Source organism: Xyrauchen texanus, chromosome 48 (genome assembly GCF_025860055.1).
Source record: "Xyrauchen texanus isolate HMW12.3.18 chromosome 48, RBS_HiC_50CHRs, whole genome shotgun sequence".
Classification (NCBI taxonomy): Eukaryota; Metazoa; Chordata; class Actinopteri; order Cypriniformes; family Catostomidae; genus Xyrauchen; species Xyrauchen texanus.
Window position 1 is genome coordinate 3,455,796 of NC_068323.1, and position 20,671 is coordinate 3,476,466.

At 32.8% G+C, this 20,671-nt stretch overlaps 2 protein-coding genes across 2 annotated transcripts in view; one reads left to right on the forward strand and one right to left on the reverse strand.

Annotated features, from left to right (window-relative positions):
- Positions 1-20,671, forward strand: part of LOC127639469 (uncharacterized) — an 808,968-nt gene that overhangs the window by 474,437 nt on the left and 313,860 nt on the right. The gene's annotated exons all lie outside the window — the stretch shown is intronic.
- LOC127639742 (uncharacterized) overlaps positions 1-20,671 on the reverse strand; it is a 30,299-nt gene that overhangs the window by 7,249 nt on the left and 2,379 nt on the right. Inside the window, exons 3-6 of the mRNA XM_052121945.1 lie at positions 12,688-13,026; positions 11,903-12,037; positions 6,914-7,210; positions 363-677 (exon numbers count right to left, since the gene is read on the reverse strand). Of these exons, the coding sequence (XP_051977905.1) occupies positions 363-677; positions 6,914-7,210; positions 11,903-12,037; positions 12,688-13,026 (1,086 nt within the window). The remainder of the gene's footprint in view (positions 1-362; positions 678-6,913; positions 7,211-11,902; positions 12,038-12,687; positions 13,027-20,671) is intronic.

Genomic DNA, 20,671 nt, shown 5'->3' on the forward strand with positions numbered 1-20,671 from the left:
CTGCACTGAAAACATCAGGACATTAAACTTGTTTAAATATGATAATTACTGCACTGAAAACATCAGGACATTAAACTCATTTAAATATGATAATTACTGCACTGAACACATCAGGACATTAAACTCATTTAAATATGATAATTACTGCACTGAACACATCAGGACATTAAACTCGTTTAAATATGATAATTACAGCACTGAAAACATCAGCACATTAAACTCATTTAAATATGATAATTACTGCACTGAAAACATCAGGACATTAAACTCATTTAAATATGATAATTACTGCACTGAAAACATCAGGACATTAAACTCATTTAAATATGATAATTACTGCACTGAAAACTTGAGTTACTCACCAGAGACAGAAACATTGAATATCTTGTGTATAGTTGCTCTCCTGCTGGTGATCTTCAGTTCATAATCTCCAGATTGATCCATTGTGATGTCTGTGATGGTGAGAGATCCAGTCAGTTTGTCCACCAGCAGATTCTGTTTGAATTTCCCATCATGAGCATCCTGACGTAATGAGATCTTTTTGTCCTTTTGTTTTTTGTGAGCTATGACAGTGTTTTTAAATTTCCACTCTACTTCAGCATCTTCCTGTAGTTCAGTAACACCACTGAATAAATTGACAGGATTTCCCTCCGTTACCATCTCTGAGATCCCTTCATCTGTAGAAGAATCAATCACAGTTACTCAGACAATTGATCAAATGATCTCGATAAACAATCTGAACAGTAATCGTGTTTAATAAATGATCAGTAATCGTGTTTAATTAATGATCAGTAATCGTGTTTAATAAATGATCAGTAATCGTGTTTAATAAATGATCAGTAATCGTGTTTAATAAATGATCAGTAATCGTGTTTAATAAATGAACAGTAATCGTGTTTAATTAATGATCAGTAATCGTGTTTAATAAATGATCAGTAATCGTGTTTAATTAATGATCAGTAATCGTGTTTAATAAATGATCAGTAATCGTGTTTAATTAATGATCAGTAATCGTGTTTAATAAATGATCAGTAATCGTGTTTAATTAATGATCAGTAATCGTGTTTAATAAATGATCAGTAATCGTGTTTAATTAATGATCAGTAATCGTGTTTAATTAATGAACAGTAATCATGTTTAATAAATGATCAGTAATCGTGTTTAATAAATGATCAGTAATAGTGTTTAATAAATGATCAGTAATCATGTTTAATAAATGATCAGTAATCGTGTTTAATAAATGAACAGTAATCGTGTTTAATTAATGATCAGTAATCGTGTTTAATAAATGATCAGTAATAGTGTTTAATAAATGAACAGTAATCATGTTTAATTAATGAACAGTAATCGTGTTTAATAAATGAACAGTAATCGTGTTTAATTAATGATCAGTAATCGTGTTTAATAAATGAACAGTAATCATGTTTAATAAATGATCAGTAATCGTGTTTAATAAATGATCAGTAATAGTGTTTAATAAATGAACAGTAATCATGTTTAATTAATGAACAGTAATCATGTTTAATTAATGAACAGTAATCGTGTTTAATAAATGAACAGTAATCTTGTTTAATTAATGATCAGTAATCGTGTTTAATAAATGATCAGTTATCGTGTTTAATAAATGAACAGTAATCGTGTTTAATTAATGAACAGTAATCGTGTTTAATTAATGAACAGTAATCGTGTTTAATTAATGAACAGTAATCGTGTTTAATAAATGATCAGTAATCGTGTTTAATTAATGATCAGTAATCGTGTTTAATTAATGATCAGTAATCATTTTTAATAAATGAACAGTAATCGTGTTTAATAAATGATCAGTAATCGTGTTTAATTAATGAACAGTAATCGTGTTTAATTAATGAACAGTAATCGTGTTTAATTAATGAACAGTAATCGTGTTTAATAAATGAACAGTAATCGTGTTTAATTAATGAACAGTTATCGTGTTTAATTAATGAACAGTAATCGTGTTTAATAAATGAACAGTAATCGTGTTTAATTAATGAACAGTAATCGTGTTTAATAAATGAACAGTAATCGTGTTTAATTAATGAACAGTAATCATGTTTAATAAATGAACAGTAATCATGTTTAATTAATGAACAGTAATCGTGTTTAATAAATGAACAGTAATCGTGTTTAATTAATGAACAGTAATCATGTTTAATAAATGAACAGTAATCGTGTTTAATAAATGAACAGTAATCATGTTTAATTAATGAACAGTAATCGTGTTTAATAAATGAACAGTAATCGTGTTTAATTAATGAACAGTAATCGTGTTTAATTAATGATCAGTAATCGTGTTTAATAAATGATCAGTAATCGTGTTTAATTAATGAACAGTAATCGTGTTTAATTAATGAACAGTAATCGTGTTTAATAAATGATCAGTAATCGTGTTTAATTAATGATCAGTAATCGTGTTTAATTAATGATCAGTAATCTTGTTTAATAAATGAACAGTAATCGTGTTTAATTAATGATCAGTAATCCTGTTTAATTAATGAACAGTAATCGTGTTTAATTAATGAACAGTAATCGTGTTTAATTAATGAACAGTAATCGTGTTTAATAAATGAACAGTAATCGTGTTTAATTAATGAACAGTAATCGTGTTTAATAAATGAACAGTAATCGTGTTTAATTAATGAACAGTAATCGTGTTTAATTAATGAACAGTAATCGTGTTTAATTAATGAACAGTAATCATGTTTAATAAATGAACAGTAATCATGTTTAATTAATGAACAGTAATCATGTTTAATAAATGAACAGTAATCATGTTTAATTAATGAACAGTAATCATGTTTAATTAATGAACAGTAATCATGTTTAATAAATGAACAGTAATCATGTTTAATTAATGAACAGTAATCGTGTTTAATTAATGAACAGTAATCATGTTTAATAAATGAACAGTAATCATGTTTAATAAATGAACAGTAATCGTGTTTAATTAATGAACAGTAATCGTGTTTAATAAATGAACAGTAATCGTGTTTAATAAATGAACAGTAATCGTGTTTAATTAATGATCAGTAATCCTGTTTAATTAATGAACAGTAATCGTGTTTAATAAATGAACAGTAATCGTGTTTAATAAATGAACAGTAATCGTGTTTAATTAATGATCAGTAATCATGTTTAATTAATGAACAGTAATCATGTTTAATAAATGAACAGTAATCTTGTTTAATAAATGAACAGTAATCGTGTTTAATTAATGATCAGTAATCATGTTTAATTAATGAACAGTAATCATGTTTAATAAATGAACAGTAATCTTGTTTAATAAATGAACAGTAATCCTGTTTAATTAATGAACAGTAATCATGTTTAATTAATGAACAGTAATCATGTTTAATTAATGAACAGTAATCGTGTTTAATAAATGAACAGTAATCGTGTTTAATTAATGATCAGTAATCATGTTTAATAAATGAACAGTAATCATGTTTAATAAATGAACAGTAATCATGTTTAATAAATGAACAGTAATCATGTTTAATTAATGAACAGTAATCGTGTTTAATTAATGAACAGTAATCGTGTTTAATAAATGATCAGTAATAGTGTTTAATAAATGATCAGTAATCGTGTTTAATAAATGATCAGTAATAGTGTTTAATAAATGAACAGTAATCGTGTTTAATTAATGATCAGTAATCGTGTTTAATTAATGAAGAGTAATCGTGTTTAGTAAATGAAGAGTAATCGTGTTTAATTAATGAAGAGTAATCGTGTTTAATTAATGAACAGTAATCGTGTTTAATAAATGATCAGTAATCGTGTTTAATTAATGATCAGTAATCGTGTTTAATTAATGATCAGTAATCATTTTTAATAAATGAACAGTAATCGTGTTTAATAAATGATCAGTAATCGTGTTTAATTAATGAACAGTAATCGTGTTTAATTAATGAACAGTAATCGTGTTTAATTAATGAACAGTAATCGTGTTTAATAAATGAACAGTAATCGTGTTTAATTAATGAACAGTTATCGTGTTTAATTAATGAACAGTAATCGTGTTTAATAAATGAACAGTAATCGTGTTTAATTAATGAACAGTAATCGTGTTTAATTAATGATCAGTAATCGTGTTTAATTAATGAACAGTAATCGTGTTTAATAAATGATCAGTAATCGTGTTTAATTAATGAACAGTAATCGTGTTTAATAAATGAACAGTAATCGTGTTTAATTAATGAACAGTAATCGTGTTTAATTAATGAACAGTAATCGTGTTTAATTAATGAACAGTAATCGTGTTTAATTAATGAACAGTAATCATGTTTAATAAATGAACAGTAATCATGTTTAATAAATGAACAGTAATCATGTTTAATTAATGAACAGTAATCATGTTTAATAAATGAACAGTAATCATGTTTAATTAATGAACAGTAATCGTGTTTAATAAATGAACAGTAATCGTGTTTAATTAATGAACAGTAATCGTGTTTAATAAATGAACAGTAATCATGTTTAATAAATGAACAGTAATCATGTTTAATTAATGAACAGTAATCGTGTTTAATAAATGAACAGTAATCGTGTTTAATTAATGAACAGTAATCATGTTTAATAAATGAACAGTAATCATGTTTAATAAATGAACAGTAATCATGTTTAATAAATGAACAGTAATCGTGTTTAATAAATGAACAGTAATCGTGTTTAATAAATGAACAGTAATCGTGTTTAATTAATGATCAGTAATCCTGTTTAATTAATGAACAGTAATCGTGTTTAATAAATGAACAGTAATCGTGTTTAATAAATGAACAGTAATCGTGTTTAATTAATGATCAGTAATCGTGTTTAATTAATGAACAGTAATCATGTTTAATAAATGAACAGTAATCTTGTTTAATAAATGAACAGTAATCGTGTTTAATTAATGATCAGTAATCCTGTTTAATTAATGAACAGTAATCATGTTTAATTAATGAACAGTAATCGTGTTTAATTAATGAACAGTAATCGTGTTTAATAAATGAACAGTAATCGTGTTTAATAAATGAACAGTAATCGTGTTTAATTAATGAACAGTAATCGTGTTTAATAAATGAACAGTAATCGTGTTTAATTAATGAACAGTAATCGTGTTTAATTAATGAACAGTAATCGTGTTTAATTAATGAACAGTAATCATGTTTAATTAATGAACAGTAATCATGTTTAATAAATGAACAGTAATCATGTTTAATTAATGAACAGTAATCATGTTTAATTAATGAACAGTAATCATGTTTAATAAATGAACAGTAATCATGTTTAATTAATGAACAGTAATCGTGTTTAATAAATGAACAGTAATCGTGTTTAATTAATGAACAGTAATCATGTTTAATAAATGAACAGTAATCATGTTTAATAAATGAACAGTAATCGTGTTTAATTAATGAACAGTAATCGTGTTTAATAAATGAACAGTAATCGTGTTTAATAAATGAACAGTAATCGTGTTTAATTAATGATCAGTAATCCTGTTTAATTAATGAACAGTAATCGTGTTTAATAAATGAACAGTAATCGTGTTTAATAAATGAACAGTAATCGTGTTTAATTAATGATCAGTAATCATGTTTAATTAATGAACAGTAATCATGTTTAATAAATGAACAGTAATCTTGTTTAATAAATGAACAGTAATCGTGTTTAATTAATGATCAGTAATCATGTTTAATTAATGAACAGTAATCATGTTTAATAAATGAACAGTAATCTTGTTTAATAAATGAACAGTAATCCTGTTTAATTAATGAACAGTAATCATGTTTAATTAATGAACAGTAATCATGTTTAATTAATGAACAGTAATCGTGTTTAATAAATGAACAGTAATCGTGTTTAATTAATGATCAGTAATCATGTTTAATAAATGAACAGTAATCATGTTTAATAAATGAACAGTAATCATGTTTAATAAATGAACAGTAATCATGTTTAATTAATGAACAGTAATCGTGTTTAATTAATGAACAGTAATCGTGTTTAATTAATGAACAGTAATCGTTTAATAAATGATCAGTAATCATGTTTAATAAATGATCAGTAATCGTGTTTAATTAATGAACAGTAATCATGTTTAATTAATGATCAGTAATCATGTTTAATAAATGATCAGTAATCGTGTTTAATTAATGAACAGTAATCATGTTTAATTAATGATCAGTAATCATGTTTAATTAATGATCAGTAATCGTGTTTAATTAATGAACAGTAATCGTTTAATAAATGAACAGTTATCATGTTTAATAAATGAACAGTAATCGTGTTTAATTAATGAACAGTAATCATGTTTAATTAATGATCAGTAATCATGTTTAATAAATGATCAGTAATCGTGTTTAATTGATGAACAGTAATCATGTTTAATAAATGATCAGTAATCGTGTTTAATTAATGAACAGTAATCATGTTTAATTAATGATCAGTAATCGTGTTTAATTGATGAACAGTAATCATGTTTAATAAATGATCAGTAATCGTGTTTAATTAATGATCAGTAATCGTGTTTAATTGATGAACAGTAATCATGTTTAATAAATGATCAGTAATCGTGTTTAATTAATGAACAGTAATCATGTTTAATTAATGATCAGTAATCATGTTTAATTAATGATGTTTTCACTGGAACATTCTCTCTTAAAGTGAATATTTCCCACTGTGAAAACTGTCCTGCATTGAGCTCTCCTGCACAAATCATTCAAACGTTTGTACCAATGAATCTTTTCTGATGTATTGAGGGAAATCTGTCATGTAAATATTCACCAACAATTTACATTTTATATCAAAAGAGTGACAGAAATAAAAGTGCATCATGTGACTCGGGGAGTCCTGCACATTTCTGATGTAAATCTGATGATTATTAAATTAAAAGAGTTGATCTACTCACCTCTGACAGTAACAATTATTCTCTTATATGTGATCTCTCCAGTGCCGTTTTTGATCTTCAGTATATAAACTCCAGAGTCTGAGCATTTGCTGTTATTGATGGTGAGAGATCCAGTCTGATGATTCAGCTTCAGTCTCTCTCTGAATACATCTGTAACAGGTGTGATCTTCCCTCTTCTGATCTGAGCTATGAGAGTGTCTTTATGATACAGGTTCACATCATCTGTCTTTATATGAATATCATCAGTGATTAGAGGGACAGATTTTCCCTCCATCTCTGACACTCTCCTCCATTGATCTGTATGGACACAGAAGAGAGAAATACAGGAGAAATGATGATATTAAAACAGGTGAATGTTCTCACTGCACTGAAAACTGAACATCAAATATATTTATGAACAAACATCAGATATGATCATATTATTATAACAGCTGAAAAAAATGATAAGCTGCAATAATTAAACATGTTTATTGCATTGGGAATTTTAAAGAAGTTTATAAATTCATTATAATTTGACATTTAATATTTTAACGTTGTGTCGTAAAGAAGTTCAGCAGCTGAAATATCATTACACATGTAAGATTACATAAAGATGTTTTTAATTGATTATAGATTGGGGTCGAGTTCAGTGTTTGTATTCTCGTGTGTTTGAATGTGAGACGAGTAAAATCTTTATATCCGGGACGTAGATATACTCCTCTACAAGTGTCACACACACAAATTACACAATATTTATCCTGTTAAAAAGGAATTGAATGCTTTAATGATGTTGTGATGAATTATGATTGACAGCACTTCAGCTTCACTGAAACAGTTTGTTTCTATAGAGTTGACAGAGAAACTTTCTTCACCATGTCAACAACTGATGGATAAACTCAAATCACCGTCCTACATTTATTCTTGTTTAATGAGCGGTTTCACTCAGAAATACGTCACAATACGGAAGTCAGTCACAACTTCCATTTCATGACTTTAATGGTCAAAACATCTGAAGTGGTGAAATAATTATAAAGTTGTTTGCTTGACCATTTTTAATTTTCATAATTTTTTTTGGAGTGATTACCTCTATGCATTGTTATTGCAAAACCAAATCACTACAGTGCGCACGCGCATACACAAATATTACAGTGCGCGTGCACATTTTTGCCCACTGACAAAGAAATTATCAGTCTATAATTTTAATGGTAGGTTAATTTTAACAGTGAGAGACAGAATAACAACAAAAAAATCCAGAAAAATGCATGTCAAAAATGTTATAAATTGAATTGCATTGTAATGAGGGAAATAATTATTTGACCCCCTCTCAATCGTTTATTGTCCTCCATCAGTGTGTCTGATCTCAACAGAAGTCTCTCTCTACATCTGGAGTGTGTCGATGATTCTTACAGCTGTGTGATCAACAATCCCATCAGAAATCAGACTAAACATCTCAACATTACTGAAGTCTATCAGCTGTGTTCAGGTGTGTCAGCGCTGATATTAATGTTTTGTTACTGAGCTGATATCTGTTGGTCATAATCATGTACGCCTGTAGTGATATTAAAGCGCAGTTGACAATAAAATGTTTTGATTTTCTTAATCCCCTAGATATTGTTTTCAATTTAAATATACATTATATCTATATAAACAGATACAGTGAGGGAAAAAGTATTTGACCCCCTGCTGATTTTGTACATTTGCCCACTGACAAACAAATGATCAGACTATAATATTAATGGTGGGTTAATTTGAACAGTGAGAGACAGAACAACAACAAAATCCAGAAAAACACATGTCAAAAATTGCATTTTAATGAGGGAAATAAGTATTCGACCCCTCTCAATCAGAGATTTCTGGCTCCCAGGTGTCTTTTATACAGGTAAAGAGCTGAGATTAGGAGCACACTCTCTCTCACTGTTCAAATTAACCTACCATTATAATTATAGTCTGATCATTTGTTTGTCAGTGGGCAAATGTACAATATCAGCAGGGGATCAAATACTTCTTTCCCTCTCTGTAACTCCTCTATCGGGTTTGAGGTATCTACGGCAAGTCGGAGGATTCAAAGCATTAACGGCACCAATGGCAATGAGAAACTTTGAGAGTAATGTGTGATCATTATTTTTGCAAACAGAACACTGTTTTTCTTTAAAGTAGTTAATTACAGCTACGCTTTTTACAAATAACTGTTAGCCTACAAGCCACCAAAATTGCTACTAGAACTATTCCTTTTAAAAAGTACAATATTAAACAGTAGTTTATCAGATACATGCACACTTCATATATCAAAAACAGAATTTAAATGTAGACTGTGGTGAACGGTAACATGAACGGGGGCTTGTCTACACTACCTGTCTCCATTCTCCGACGGTGAGGATTCCAGTAAACGGTCAAATTGGGAATTCATCCGATCTCTAATGTCAGCCAGTTGTGTTCTAAAATGCCGTGTGGACATATTTCACCTTACCTGTCCTCTGAGAATGATATTGAATTTTAACAAATCTCAGTCTGTCCTGATTGCGTATCCGCTTGAGAAAGGGCGCCAAATTAAAAAATGTCTTCAGGTGCACTCTCTTGGTCTAGGACGTTATACTAACACGTCAACCTGTCCACCATCAGGCTAAAGTCATTTATATAATATTATATTTGCTTTTTCTGTTTTCATGGGGGCTGACATAAGATCACATGACCAGCTGAGTACTGCTCACTGTTTCTTTGTAATGACACTTTTGCTTGCAGTATAAATGGATAATTTGTAATATTTACGACTGTGAATACGGTTTCGCTACAATGGCATCAGTAACCAATAAAACTAGCTTTGGTATGATGCTGCATTTATGCTAATACTGTAATAAGTCGAAGAGCACTGTTGTATCACCCAGAACAAAACACAAATAAAGCCATGTACACCTCTGCACATCATACAAGTTTTATCAATGAAATATCACTATATAATAAAACCACAACCACCTTAAACATCTTTTGACTACAGATAATTATATAAAAAATATAGAAAAGATAATATAAAAATATATATATTGTAGAATATCTGCCATCTGTGTTACAGATCAATCACAAGAAAACATCAACCCATGTATCTACTACAAATCAGCAATGGTCGATGTCCAGGACTGTCTGTAGAGCAGCAGCATAAACTTTTAAATATAAATAAAGATTTCAATGTGAATCTGACAATAACTCATGCAATTATACATTTGCATAATAACAAGAAAAGTTCACAAACTGGCCAACAGCAATTATGTCTGTAAACAATAAATAAATTGGCCTACTTCTGTAATATTAGCAACACACACACACAGCAATTGGTGAATTAAAGTTAGTAAATAGGGTCTTGGTCATTTAATGTGCGTTTGTAATGTGAAACAAAGTTCCTCTTTGCCATTAATGATTTGAATCCTCCGACTTGCCGTAGATCCCTCAAATGCGCTAGGAGTTATATACATGAGCAAATTAATGCACTAATTAAGTTATGTGAGGCGCTAAAATAACGCGCACTAACTTAATGCGTGACGCCGTCATGCCGTTTTCCGGTGTCTGAAATGGCGTAGATAGACCCTTTTTATCAGTGGCCTGTTTTTCATCTTAGCAACCCTAAAAATCTGTGATTATGTCTCTCTTATCTCTCTCTTCATGTTTGCTGAAAACAGACTACAGTAAATTAGGCCCGGTATTATTTATATATTTATATGACTTACAGTTAAAAAACATGTTACAATTTCTTTAGCCTAGATTATTATCCTTCAGTAAATGTTCAGAGCAGAAGCTTCATTTCTTCATCACTCATTCTAACGCTCTCATTTATAGTAAAATCACAAAATCAAATTCAACCAAATATGTAATGCTTCTGATATACATTAACTGACAAACACTGTAATATATTAATAATATTAAAACAAAATAAGGAAAGGAACAGGAGTAACCTCAGAACCACAATCTTTCTGCTCTTAGTCTGCATGTTTTCATGTCTTATCCCATCTAAAGTGAAACCATAAAATCACCTCTGCTCACATGTGATAACCCATCTATACATTTTAGTGGATATTAAATATTTCCATCATAAACCCTCATTGGGTCTGAACTTCCTAAGACTGAAATCATTCAATCGCCCCTGACAAAGAGGTGCAAGCATTTCATTTAGAAAGACTAACAATATTTTTCAAGTTAGTAAAAGTGAAAATATCAAAGTTACTTCACACAGGCACAATTGTTTGGCAGCGATGAACTTGTCTGGTCTGACTCAGTTCATTGTTGATTGGGTGAGAACAGTTCAAACTTACCAGATGTGGAGATCAGCGAGTGGGACTCATTAAACTATAAGGGAAACACTGCAAATAACACACGTATGTGCAACCAAAGCGTCCTTTTAAGTTGGATGAAAACGCGATTGTGAGCCTTTTACACGCGCTCCGCACACACACGCCCACTCTCTCTCACACGCGCTCCGCACACACACGCCCACTCTCTCTCACACGCGCGCTCCGCACACACACGCCCACTCTCTCTCACACGCGCATGCGGACACGCACATACACAAACGTGTTTTAGTGACGAAATCCAGAAAATGTCTTGAGATAAACCCTGAATGATGTCTTAATCTGTGGTAACTGCAGTATAAGCAGAATAATTGACTCCGGCCCTTTAATTATTTAATAATAACTCACACCTGATGTGTAACGGCACATTACCCCCTCAGGTGTGCATTATTTTAAACAATTCAACGGCCGGAGTCAATTATTCCTTAATATACATAATAATGAACACCCGAGTTACTAATACAGCCATGACATCATTCATCAATACAGTCAGCAGTCGAGTATCTGAATATCATTTAACAATCATACACTTCATTAATTACACTAAATCAATTATAATTACTGATAACAAACAGCTGAAATATTAATAATGAACAAAGTCAAAAACACATTTAAACTGCAGCACAATAAAGATCATTATTTTCCTCTTGCTGTATCAGATGTAGGTGACACTTACCATTTAGTCTTTCTAGTTCAGAGATCTTGCGATAGTAAATCACACCAGCAGCAGCAGCAGCTGCAATCACGAGCAGAACAGCACCAAGAACAGCAAGAGTTATTCCTGCTTTAGCAGCTGCAGACATCGGCGGATCTGTAACAGATAAAGAGAGACGGTCATTACTGTCACTGAATCATTCATCATCAGCACTAAATAACCTGCATGAAACAATCCTGCAAAATATTCAGTATTAAGAGTTCATGAACATTTCACACTTTAGATTTGATTTATTTCTATTTCTTCTCTCAGTTTCATTCACACAACGACAGCTGATAATATGAATCCCATAATAATCATGTCAGAAATGACATTTATAATGAATCCTGACGGGACATTTACAGAAATATTCCCAGTTAAAAACATGTTTTCTAAGGAACATTAAGTGTGACGTAATCATTGATCATGTTGTTGTTTATCTTTAATGACACACGAGTACACAATGTCATTGTTGCTGTACGTGTCAGTAAAATCATGCTAACACACACAAACTCATGTTGAGCACTGCTAATGATAGAGACGGATTAACCCTTTAATCAATCAAATAATCCCAATGAAACAATATTTGATGAACACATGAACACACACAGTTCTTATAAAGCAAATCAAACATGATGTGACTGTAGATCAAGTGTGTGTGATGACATTATTATACTCTTCCTCTCATCATCAAAACACTTTCAGAAAAATCAAACTTGTGTGAATATGATCTGAAGTGTTTACAGACAGACGGTCACAGTACTTACGGTTCACAATAAGAATGAATCTCTTGTATATGGGCTCTCTGTTGTTGCTGCTGATCTTTAGTTTATATTCTCCAGTGTGTGCGGTTCTGCTGTCTGTAATGATGAGAGATCCCGTCTGATCCAGATGTATTCTGTCTTTGAATCTCTCATCAGGAGATAATGATATCTTATTGTTCTCTTTATCTTCTTTAGCGATGAGAGCCCCGTTACCTCCAAACCTCCACACGATCAGCTCATCTCCATGTGGATTAATATCAGTGTTTAGAGAGACAGATTCTCCCTCAATCACCTCCACTGACTTCACTTCAGTTGTACCGGGATCAATCACAGATGGGGATTCTGCAAAGAACAGATTCACAGACAGAGGTTATGTAAGGGATCATGTACAGTAATGTTACGTCCCAAGGGATGTATATTATATCGTTGCGATATTTGAATGTGTTTTATTGTGGGTTGTGTTTCTCCCGGTCACTTTCGCTCTCCATTTAAGGAGGATAATGAGGCCCACCTGTCGCTCATCACCCATGATTGGCTCAGCCCAGGAATGGAGAGTTTAAGAGGCCCACAACTCCCTTCACCAGAGAGAGACACAGAGAATATTTTCTCCTGCACTTGTCATTCTATCGCTTGGTCCCAGCTTTTTAATTGTTGTGTGCTAATATGAGTAAGACAACAGTCTTGTCAGTTGTCTTTAAGTGTGAGTTGGATAACAGAATTGTCATTTGCAGTCGTTTACTGTTTATTTTCCTTTGGCAATGTCTTAATTGTGCAACTTCTACAAGTTTATTACCTAAATTTGAATCCAAGTTGTTTGTGTTGTGGGATTATTTAGTAGGGAGATGGACGCCATTTACTTTGAAGTGTTCTCTCTTTTTAGAGAGGGAGTTAGGGAAGTGATTTGGGTTTTCTTTTACTCTATAACCCCCTTTAGGAAGAATGTCTTTTGTTTGTTATTTTGGCTGGTTCCACTCCTGAAGTTTTCCATTTATCCCACTGATTTCTTATAATAGAAATCTTATAATAAATGTATATTTTTACTATTTCCTGTGTTATAATCTGTGGTTACTCTGGAGGCAGAATCACATTTGCACTCTCTCCAAAAACCTTTGTTACACACCTTCCAATATCCCTAGACCAAGGAAGGTGTGCCGTAACAGTGAGTTCACTAATAATCTTAAATACTCACAATATTAAGTGTATTTCAGTCTCTGTACACTGATAAATCACTTGTTATTAAACTATTTGTTGAATGTTTCTGACAGATGAAACTGATTTAATAAAATATTTCCTTTATTCTCTCCATCTGTGTCATGTTGAGCTGCATCTGCTGTTTATTTGATAAGAGTTCATTAAATATTAGATCTGATATTTCCTGACACAGAGATGTCGTATTGAAATATGGAGGATCATCAAACACTGATGAAGAATGAATATCAGTACGTGTATATGTGACTCTGTCAGAGAAAACAACGTGTTTTTGGTTTAGTTCTATATTTATTTAATTCAGGTAATAATGATTCATATTGATGAAGTGTTGCTTATTTCTTTATTATAACTTTCATATAAAAGGACAGAAGACACTGAAAGAGCTGGAGTAATAACTGGCACAGATGTTAATATGGTGATGCAGATGTGGAGCCGGTTTCTTTCTTTTGGGGTGCGAGAGAGGAGCGGACAATCTCATCTAACCGTTCTAACAGCAGTCACACTATACGACTGTGATGCTACATTACAACTGACAGAACTTCAGAGGCTAAAGATCATCACAGCGACTATTAATGGACCGTCGGGGAACATGTGACACTGAACGGTTTAAGATTGCTGATTTTGCCCTACGACGACAGAAATCCTTTAGCATTCCTGAAACTTGTCTCAGACGGCAGAATCATGTCCAAAATCAAACAGTGCACCAGATTTACTTTGTCATAACAGCAATGTTTTACATAAGAGCCACATTTCTGATATTGTTGCGTTTCAGCGGTGTGCCGGGATGCGGCAGTTCGAGAGTAAGAGAGCCACATGCAGCTGCCCTGTGTGGATTTGTGGGTGTCTTTTTGTATAAATTATATATTATTTTGACCATTTAGCCGGTTCCCACCTGCTCCTTTCTCATCCTTAACCTTCGTTACAAATATTAAATCATTTCTGTTCAAAGTTAACTTTTGTTGATGTTGAGTGCGATGACCAAATGTCTCCTTTTTAACACCCCTGAAAATGTTACAGATGTGACCATTATAGATGCTTCCTAATAATTCAGATGGATCGATATACTGGTCTTTGGTAATTGGAGCATATAAAAAAAAATAACATCAATTCCTCGTGGTGGTGACTCGCCTCAATCCCGGAGGATGAATCTCATTTGTCTCCACGTCTGAGAAGTCAATCAGTGCATCTTATCACGTGGCTTGTTGAGCACGTTAACACGGAGACCTAGCACATGTGGAGGTTCACGCTATTCTCCGTGGCATACCACGTGCCCCACTGAGAGCTAGAACCACATTATGGTGACCACAAGGAGGTTAACCCAATGTGACCCTACCAACCAGGCCAATTGGTTGGTTAGGAAGCCTGTCTGGAGTCACTCAGCACGTCCTGGATTCAAACTCACGGCTCCACGTGTGGTAGTCAGAGTCTTTGAGATATCCAGGCCCCCATTTGATGTGTGATTTTAAAGTTTTCACTGCAATAATCACATCCGTAATGCTGGAATTGCAGCAGTAGCTCTGTGATTGGTCAAATCCATTATTATTGAGTTTTCTGAAACCCTTTACTTTTCCAATGGAGTTGATGAAACTACAAATTTCTTCCAAATGGTTAGATTTGCTGTAAAACATGATGTTAGTGTTTTCAACAGGGCTGAGAAACTAAATTCAAATTTTCACTGAAATACGTCCAATATTTAAATATACTAGAATTTTAAAGACATTATTAAATCTACAAGACATCAAATTTCTGAACTAATGTCATCTCCAACTTCCACAACAAATCAATTAGGGCTGTCACAATCGATTATTTTGGTAATCAAGTAATTAACGATTAATCAAAAAATGATTTAACTTTGATTGCATTCAGTTGTGGAGGTGAAGCCATGTTTGGCTAAAATGTATCAATTGGCCTATGTTTTGTTGTATTTTATGATTAAATAACAACAAAGCAATTGTGTAAACCAGGGGTTTTAAAAGTGAGCCTCCCCCCCATGAGAACCAGCTGTGACAACCCAACCACACACTTTTTTTTTATTAAGATAAACTTTTGTATTAATGTAATCAACATTCCATTTTGAAATAGGTTATATTTATCTAAACATTTCAAACACGTTTGTCTTTAAAACATATTGTGAACACACTTTGCAACACATTTTTACCATTCAAGCAATTGGGAAACTTTTAAAACGAGCCTTCTGAACAGAATCCTCCACAGTCAAAAAACTAAATGAAGTATTCTCAACAGCCCTACAACCAAAGAGCCAACAACATCAGACATCAAACAACATCAGCAAGAGGGACAGCGCTGTTTTGTCCCAGTATAAAAATGAGTAAAAATCACTTCCAAATAGACTTATGTGAAGCAAAAAATTAATAAATCTGATTGACGATTTTGCCTCTTAGTTTTCATCGCCCCAACAACGAGTCCGACTTTTTGATGCGCACAGTTGATCGATGTGAGGCTGCACGGTGGAAAGGAATAAATGTAAATCGTCTTACAGTCTTGATCGGTAGTTGCTTTTAAGCAGGTCAAAGCGGAAAACCCACACTCACATAAGTAAGTGGAGGTGAAGGGGATGAGGACTTTCATAGCCTTTCAAGAGAGGTGGGGAAACTCAGTCCTATCCGTAAATCAACATGATATGATGCTTCAGTCACCTTATTAATAACAGAGCTAAAAGTCTGGATTACTCTCTTTTTGTTTGCAATTCTTTCAGCTTTCTGTCAAAAAAATTCCAGTGGCAAAAAACATTAATTGTCGTTAATGTGAAGCTGGAGCTCACAGGGTCTCATACTATCATTTGCAATCACCTCTTTGCAAATAACTCCCTTATAAACTTTATAAATAAATAAAATAACTTTAAATATTCGAAATCATACTTCCTCCATTTTTTGCTTGGCCCAGAATCTGCCTCATCTCATCGACTTTTGTTTTGTAGACATTACAAAGCAATTCATTTTGCAACACGCATATGTATAACATGCACTTTAACATGCAAGCTAACAGGACAGATGTGAACCGTTATGATTTATTTTCCCCACGCTGCGCCTCCCCTGGGACTCTCTGGCGCCCCCCGGGGAGGCACGCCTCACCAATTGAAAACTTCTGGTGCAAAAAATATCTAAAGCCAACAGACACCCAAAGCAGATCTATAATATAAAAATGAATAATTCAAGCGGACTGAGATTCTCCAGGTGTGATCAACTTTATTAATGTAAGATCTACTTTTTTCTTGAACTAGTTCAACATGATCTACACTTTTTAGTTTAGAAGTGAAATATGTGAAAACAGATCATGGAAATAAAATATTTGATTTTTTCAGAAACAATGTCTGAACACCAATCTTGTTATTAAGGATAATTTATAAATGTGGTTCAACTATTTTATAGAGATTTTATAAAAGTCATTTTTATTTGTTTAGCGACTTTCACAACACACATGCAGCTGCACAGAAGATAAAACTGTGATATATATATATATAAAGTCTATGAGTCATAATTGTGTGAATGAAGACATTTAAAATTTTTTACTTTCACTTCTATACAAAACTGAATACAATATTCACAATAATCACGTGAGAGTCTATATTTATTCACTCTTGCGTTGATTTGCAGCGGTTGCAGATATTGTTGTGCTTGTGTTACAAACAGCAGATCACAAAACCTTGTCACTTGCCATGTAATGTGTAAAACACCCTTAAACATCTGGACATTCTGGTCCTTACGCAGGGGCGGTTTACGATTTCTGAGGCCCCATGCAACCAAACAACCCGTGGCCCCATTTCGAAAAATGTTGCTAACAATTTTTAACATTTCGAACAATTTATTTTAAATCAAGATTTTTGATTTGTCCTATCCGCCGTTGTAGCAAAGTACATTCAATATGTTTAATGAAATACAAATCTAGTTAAAAGATAATAAATGCATGTTTTCCAGTTTTTCCACAATAGAGTCATAAAAAAGCTATTTTTACCTACATACATACATGTTTACAAAACACTGTCTGTGTGTGTGTGTGTGTGTGTGTGTGAGTGAGATCAGGGTGTGCACTTCACTTCTTCACCCAGTAACATTTTAAATTCAGTTGTTACAGTATTTATTAATATTATATCCTAACAATTATGTGTTGTTGTCCAGATTGTAATTATAATATGACACAGTATTATTATTACTTTGAGGATATATATATATATAATATAGTTCTGTCTTATTTACTTTCACCTGGAGGTTATATTCTGTATTTATTGTTCATCATGTTGCAAAAGTCTGTATTAGCAACGTAGGCAACATTCATTACAGTATCGTAACAGTAAACACACAAACCATGGCGGCCCCTCAGAACACTACAGCAGAAGCAACAACAACAACAACAACATTGCCGTTTATCAAGCGCTGAAACTTTGCTTGCTGCAGAATAATCTGGAATAATGTTAAATATTGTAACAGTCACCTCTATGCAGCCTGAACTTTTTCAGAACATTAAATCTTTGTGACACCTGCACTAAAAACGGTCTAGACACATCACAACGACTGAAACAGAACGCAGGTGTCTTGACGTGTTTTTGAGACCTGAAGTCATTTTTAACTTGACAGTGTCTAAAAACGAGCCGGTCCTACATGAGACATTGAAGGAACAGCGAGACGTGGTACAGCAGTCAAGGACATTTGTAAAGTGAATGTTTACAAAGAGAAACAGAGTAGAAGCACGCAAAAACACATTCAGTGTGAACGGCCCCTCATCCGTTTGCTCGTATGTGTGAGTGTGTGCCCTTGTGCGAAACAAGTTCGGAGGGCCTGTATATTTTTTTTTAATAAATTACAAACCCGAACCCAAAGTCCTACTGACCCAAGCCCGGTGAACCGCTCTGAGACCGTAGACAACATAATAGTTGCGTGTGTACCCAGAACAACACGTCACCCCTCAAGCACTTTTTGTAGAGCTTTAATACTCGGGCCGGGGGGCCCCACGCAATTGTGTGGTGGTTAAAATCGCTACAGTTCCTCACGGAGTAAAAATATAATAATTTCACACGTGCAGATTTCTCCCTCAGGTAACAAAGTTTTATATTGTGTCTGTGAGGAACGAGACGTGCAGCTGTGTTGAGTTTTACTGACAGTAAACAGATATGTGACTTTATTCAGTTAATAAACTTCTCTGGTTTCCACATTAAGTTTATCTGTAATAATGTCATAAACTAAAACATATTTGGCAGAAGTGGGGCATTGACATCTATGTTTTAAACACTCATCATGAAATCTAATTTACATCAAATGGTAATTAAAATAATCTCAGATCGTCTGGATTTGATTTATTGAACAGAATGTGTTTGTGCATCTGTAGCAGCGAGTGTCATTTTAAACAATCTTTATATTATGTTGCTTCATAAAAGCCTGTAATGCAAATGATTGTGTAGATGTTTAGATTGCATTTGTGTTTTTTGCTTAATTCTGTGTGTCCTGTGTGCAGCAATGAAAAGCTCAACTTTCGCATCCCCATACGTGAACTGCAATATATATTTTAAATCATTATTTTGATTTGTCCTGTCCGCCGTTGTAGCCAAGTACATTAAAAATGTTTCATGAAATACAAATCTGCATCTTCTTTGCATAATTTTTGATTTGCCGATTTGGCAATTTTGTAATAGGAGGAATTTTTTTTAATCGAGTAATCAAATAAAATCGAGTAATTATGACAGCCCTAAAATCAATATAAAGCACATAGCAGCAAGGTATTATAGCGATTATTGAACTTTTCTGACTGTTAATAAATGTGTGTAAAATGATCAAGATTTAGCCAGTTTATATTCTCTCATATCAAAAGTAAAACCAGAAAAGAAACGCTTCAAAAGATGTTTGTATGTTAACTCTGTGTTGCACACAGTACATATACTGGTGCCATAGTTCTACCACAGACTCAAGCGCTACAGAGGTGTTCATTAAATACAGTTGTATGTAACTAATGCTTATGATACGCTGATAAGAGAGCAAGGCATTGTCAAGACACAACCACCACAGACCTCCATCTCGGGGGGGCTGTTCACTCCAAACATGTCCATGTTTTTCTATGTATGCATGTGCTAGATGGACGTCTTTGACCTCTGCGCCGTGTTTTTTTCAGCCTCTCATGAAGAAACGATGCATTGTTTTTTTTCCGGACACTTTGTCAATTTAAAAGGAAATTCAGCCTTTATAATGCGCCATGATACACCCGTGTCCTGATTGTCCTGTTGCACTGTGTCTGTTTTAGCAAGTCATTGTCAGTGTTTGTCACACATCCAATATTCAAATGCTCATTTTAGCATTCAAAAGGGGAATTTGTTTTCTTAAATTCAAAGAATATTGTCATTTTAATTTGACAGCCCTAAATGATGCATCTTTCCTTAATCTATTTGTGTTGGGACAACATGAATATTTTGAGTTTGGTTAACTGGGGATTTCTAATTTCCAGCATTCTTTGCATGACACTCGTTAGGAAGAGTTCATGTCAAAATGAAGTGTTGTATAATGTGTCTTTGTGCAAGATGAATGGAAAGGGGGAGACCTGTTAGTGTTTTATGTTTTGTGTTTTTAGAAGAGTCTAGGAGAGTAAATCTTTTGATTTCTGACATCTTATTAGGGTTTATAGTGTGACTGAGATTGTCAGTCCCTTAAAGTTTCATCTCGCACCCATCAGAGCTACAGTCTGTTCCCCCTCCTGTCTTCTGGAAGGTCGCACAGATTCATCTGAACATGTTTTAGCAGGTTTATAAAGTTTCTTTCCCAGAGTTTTCTCCCACTAA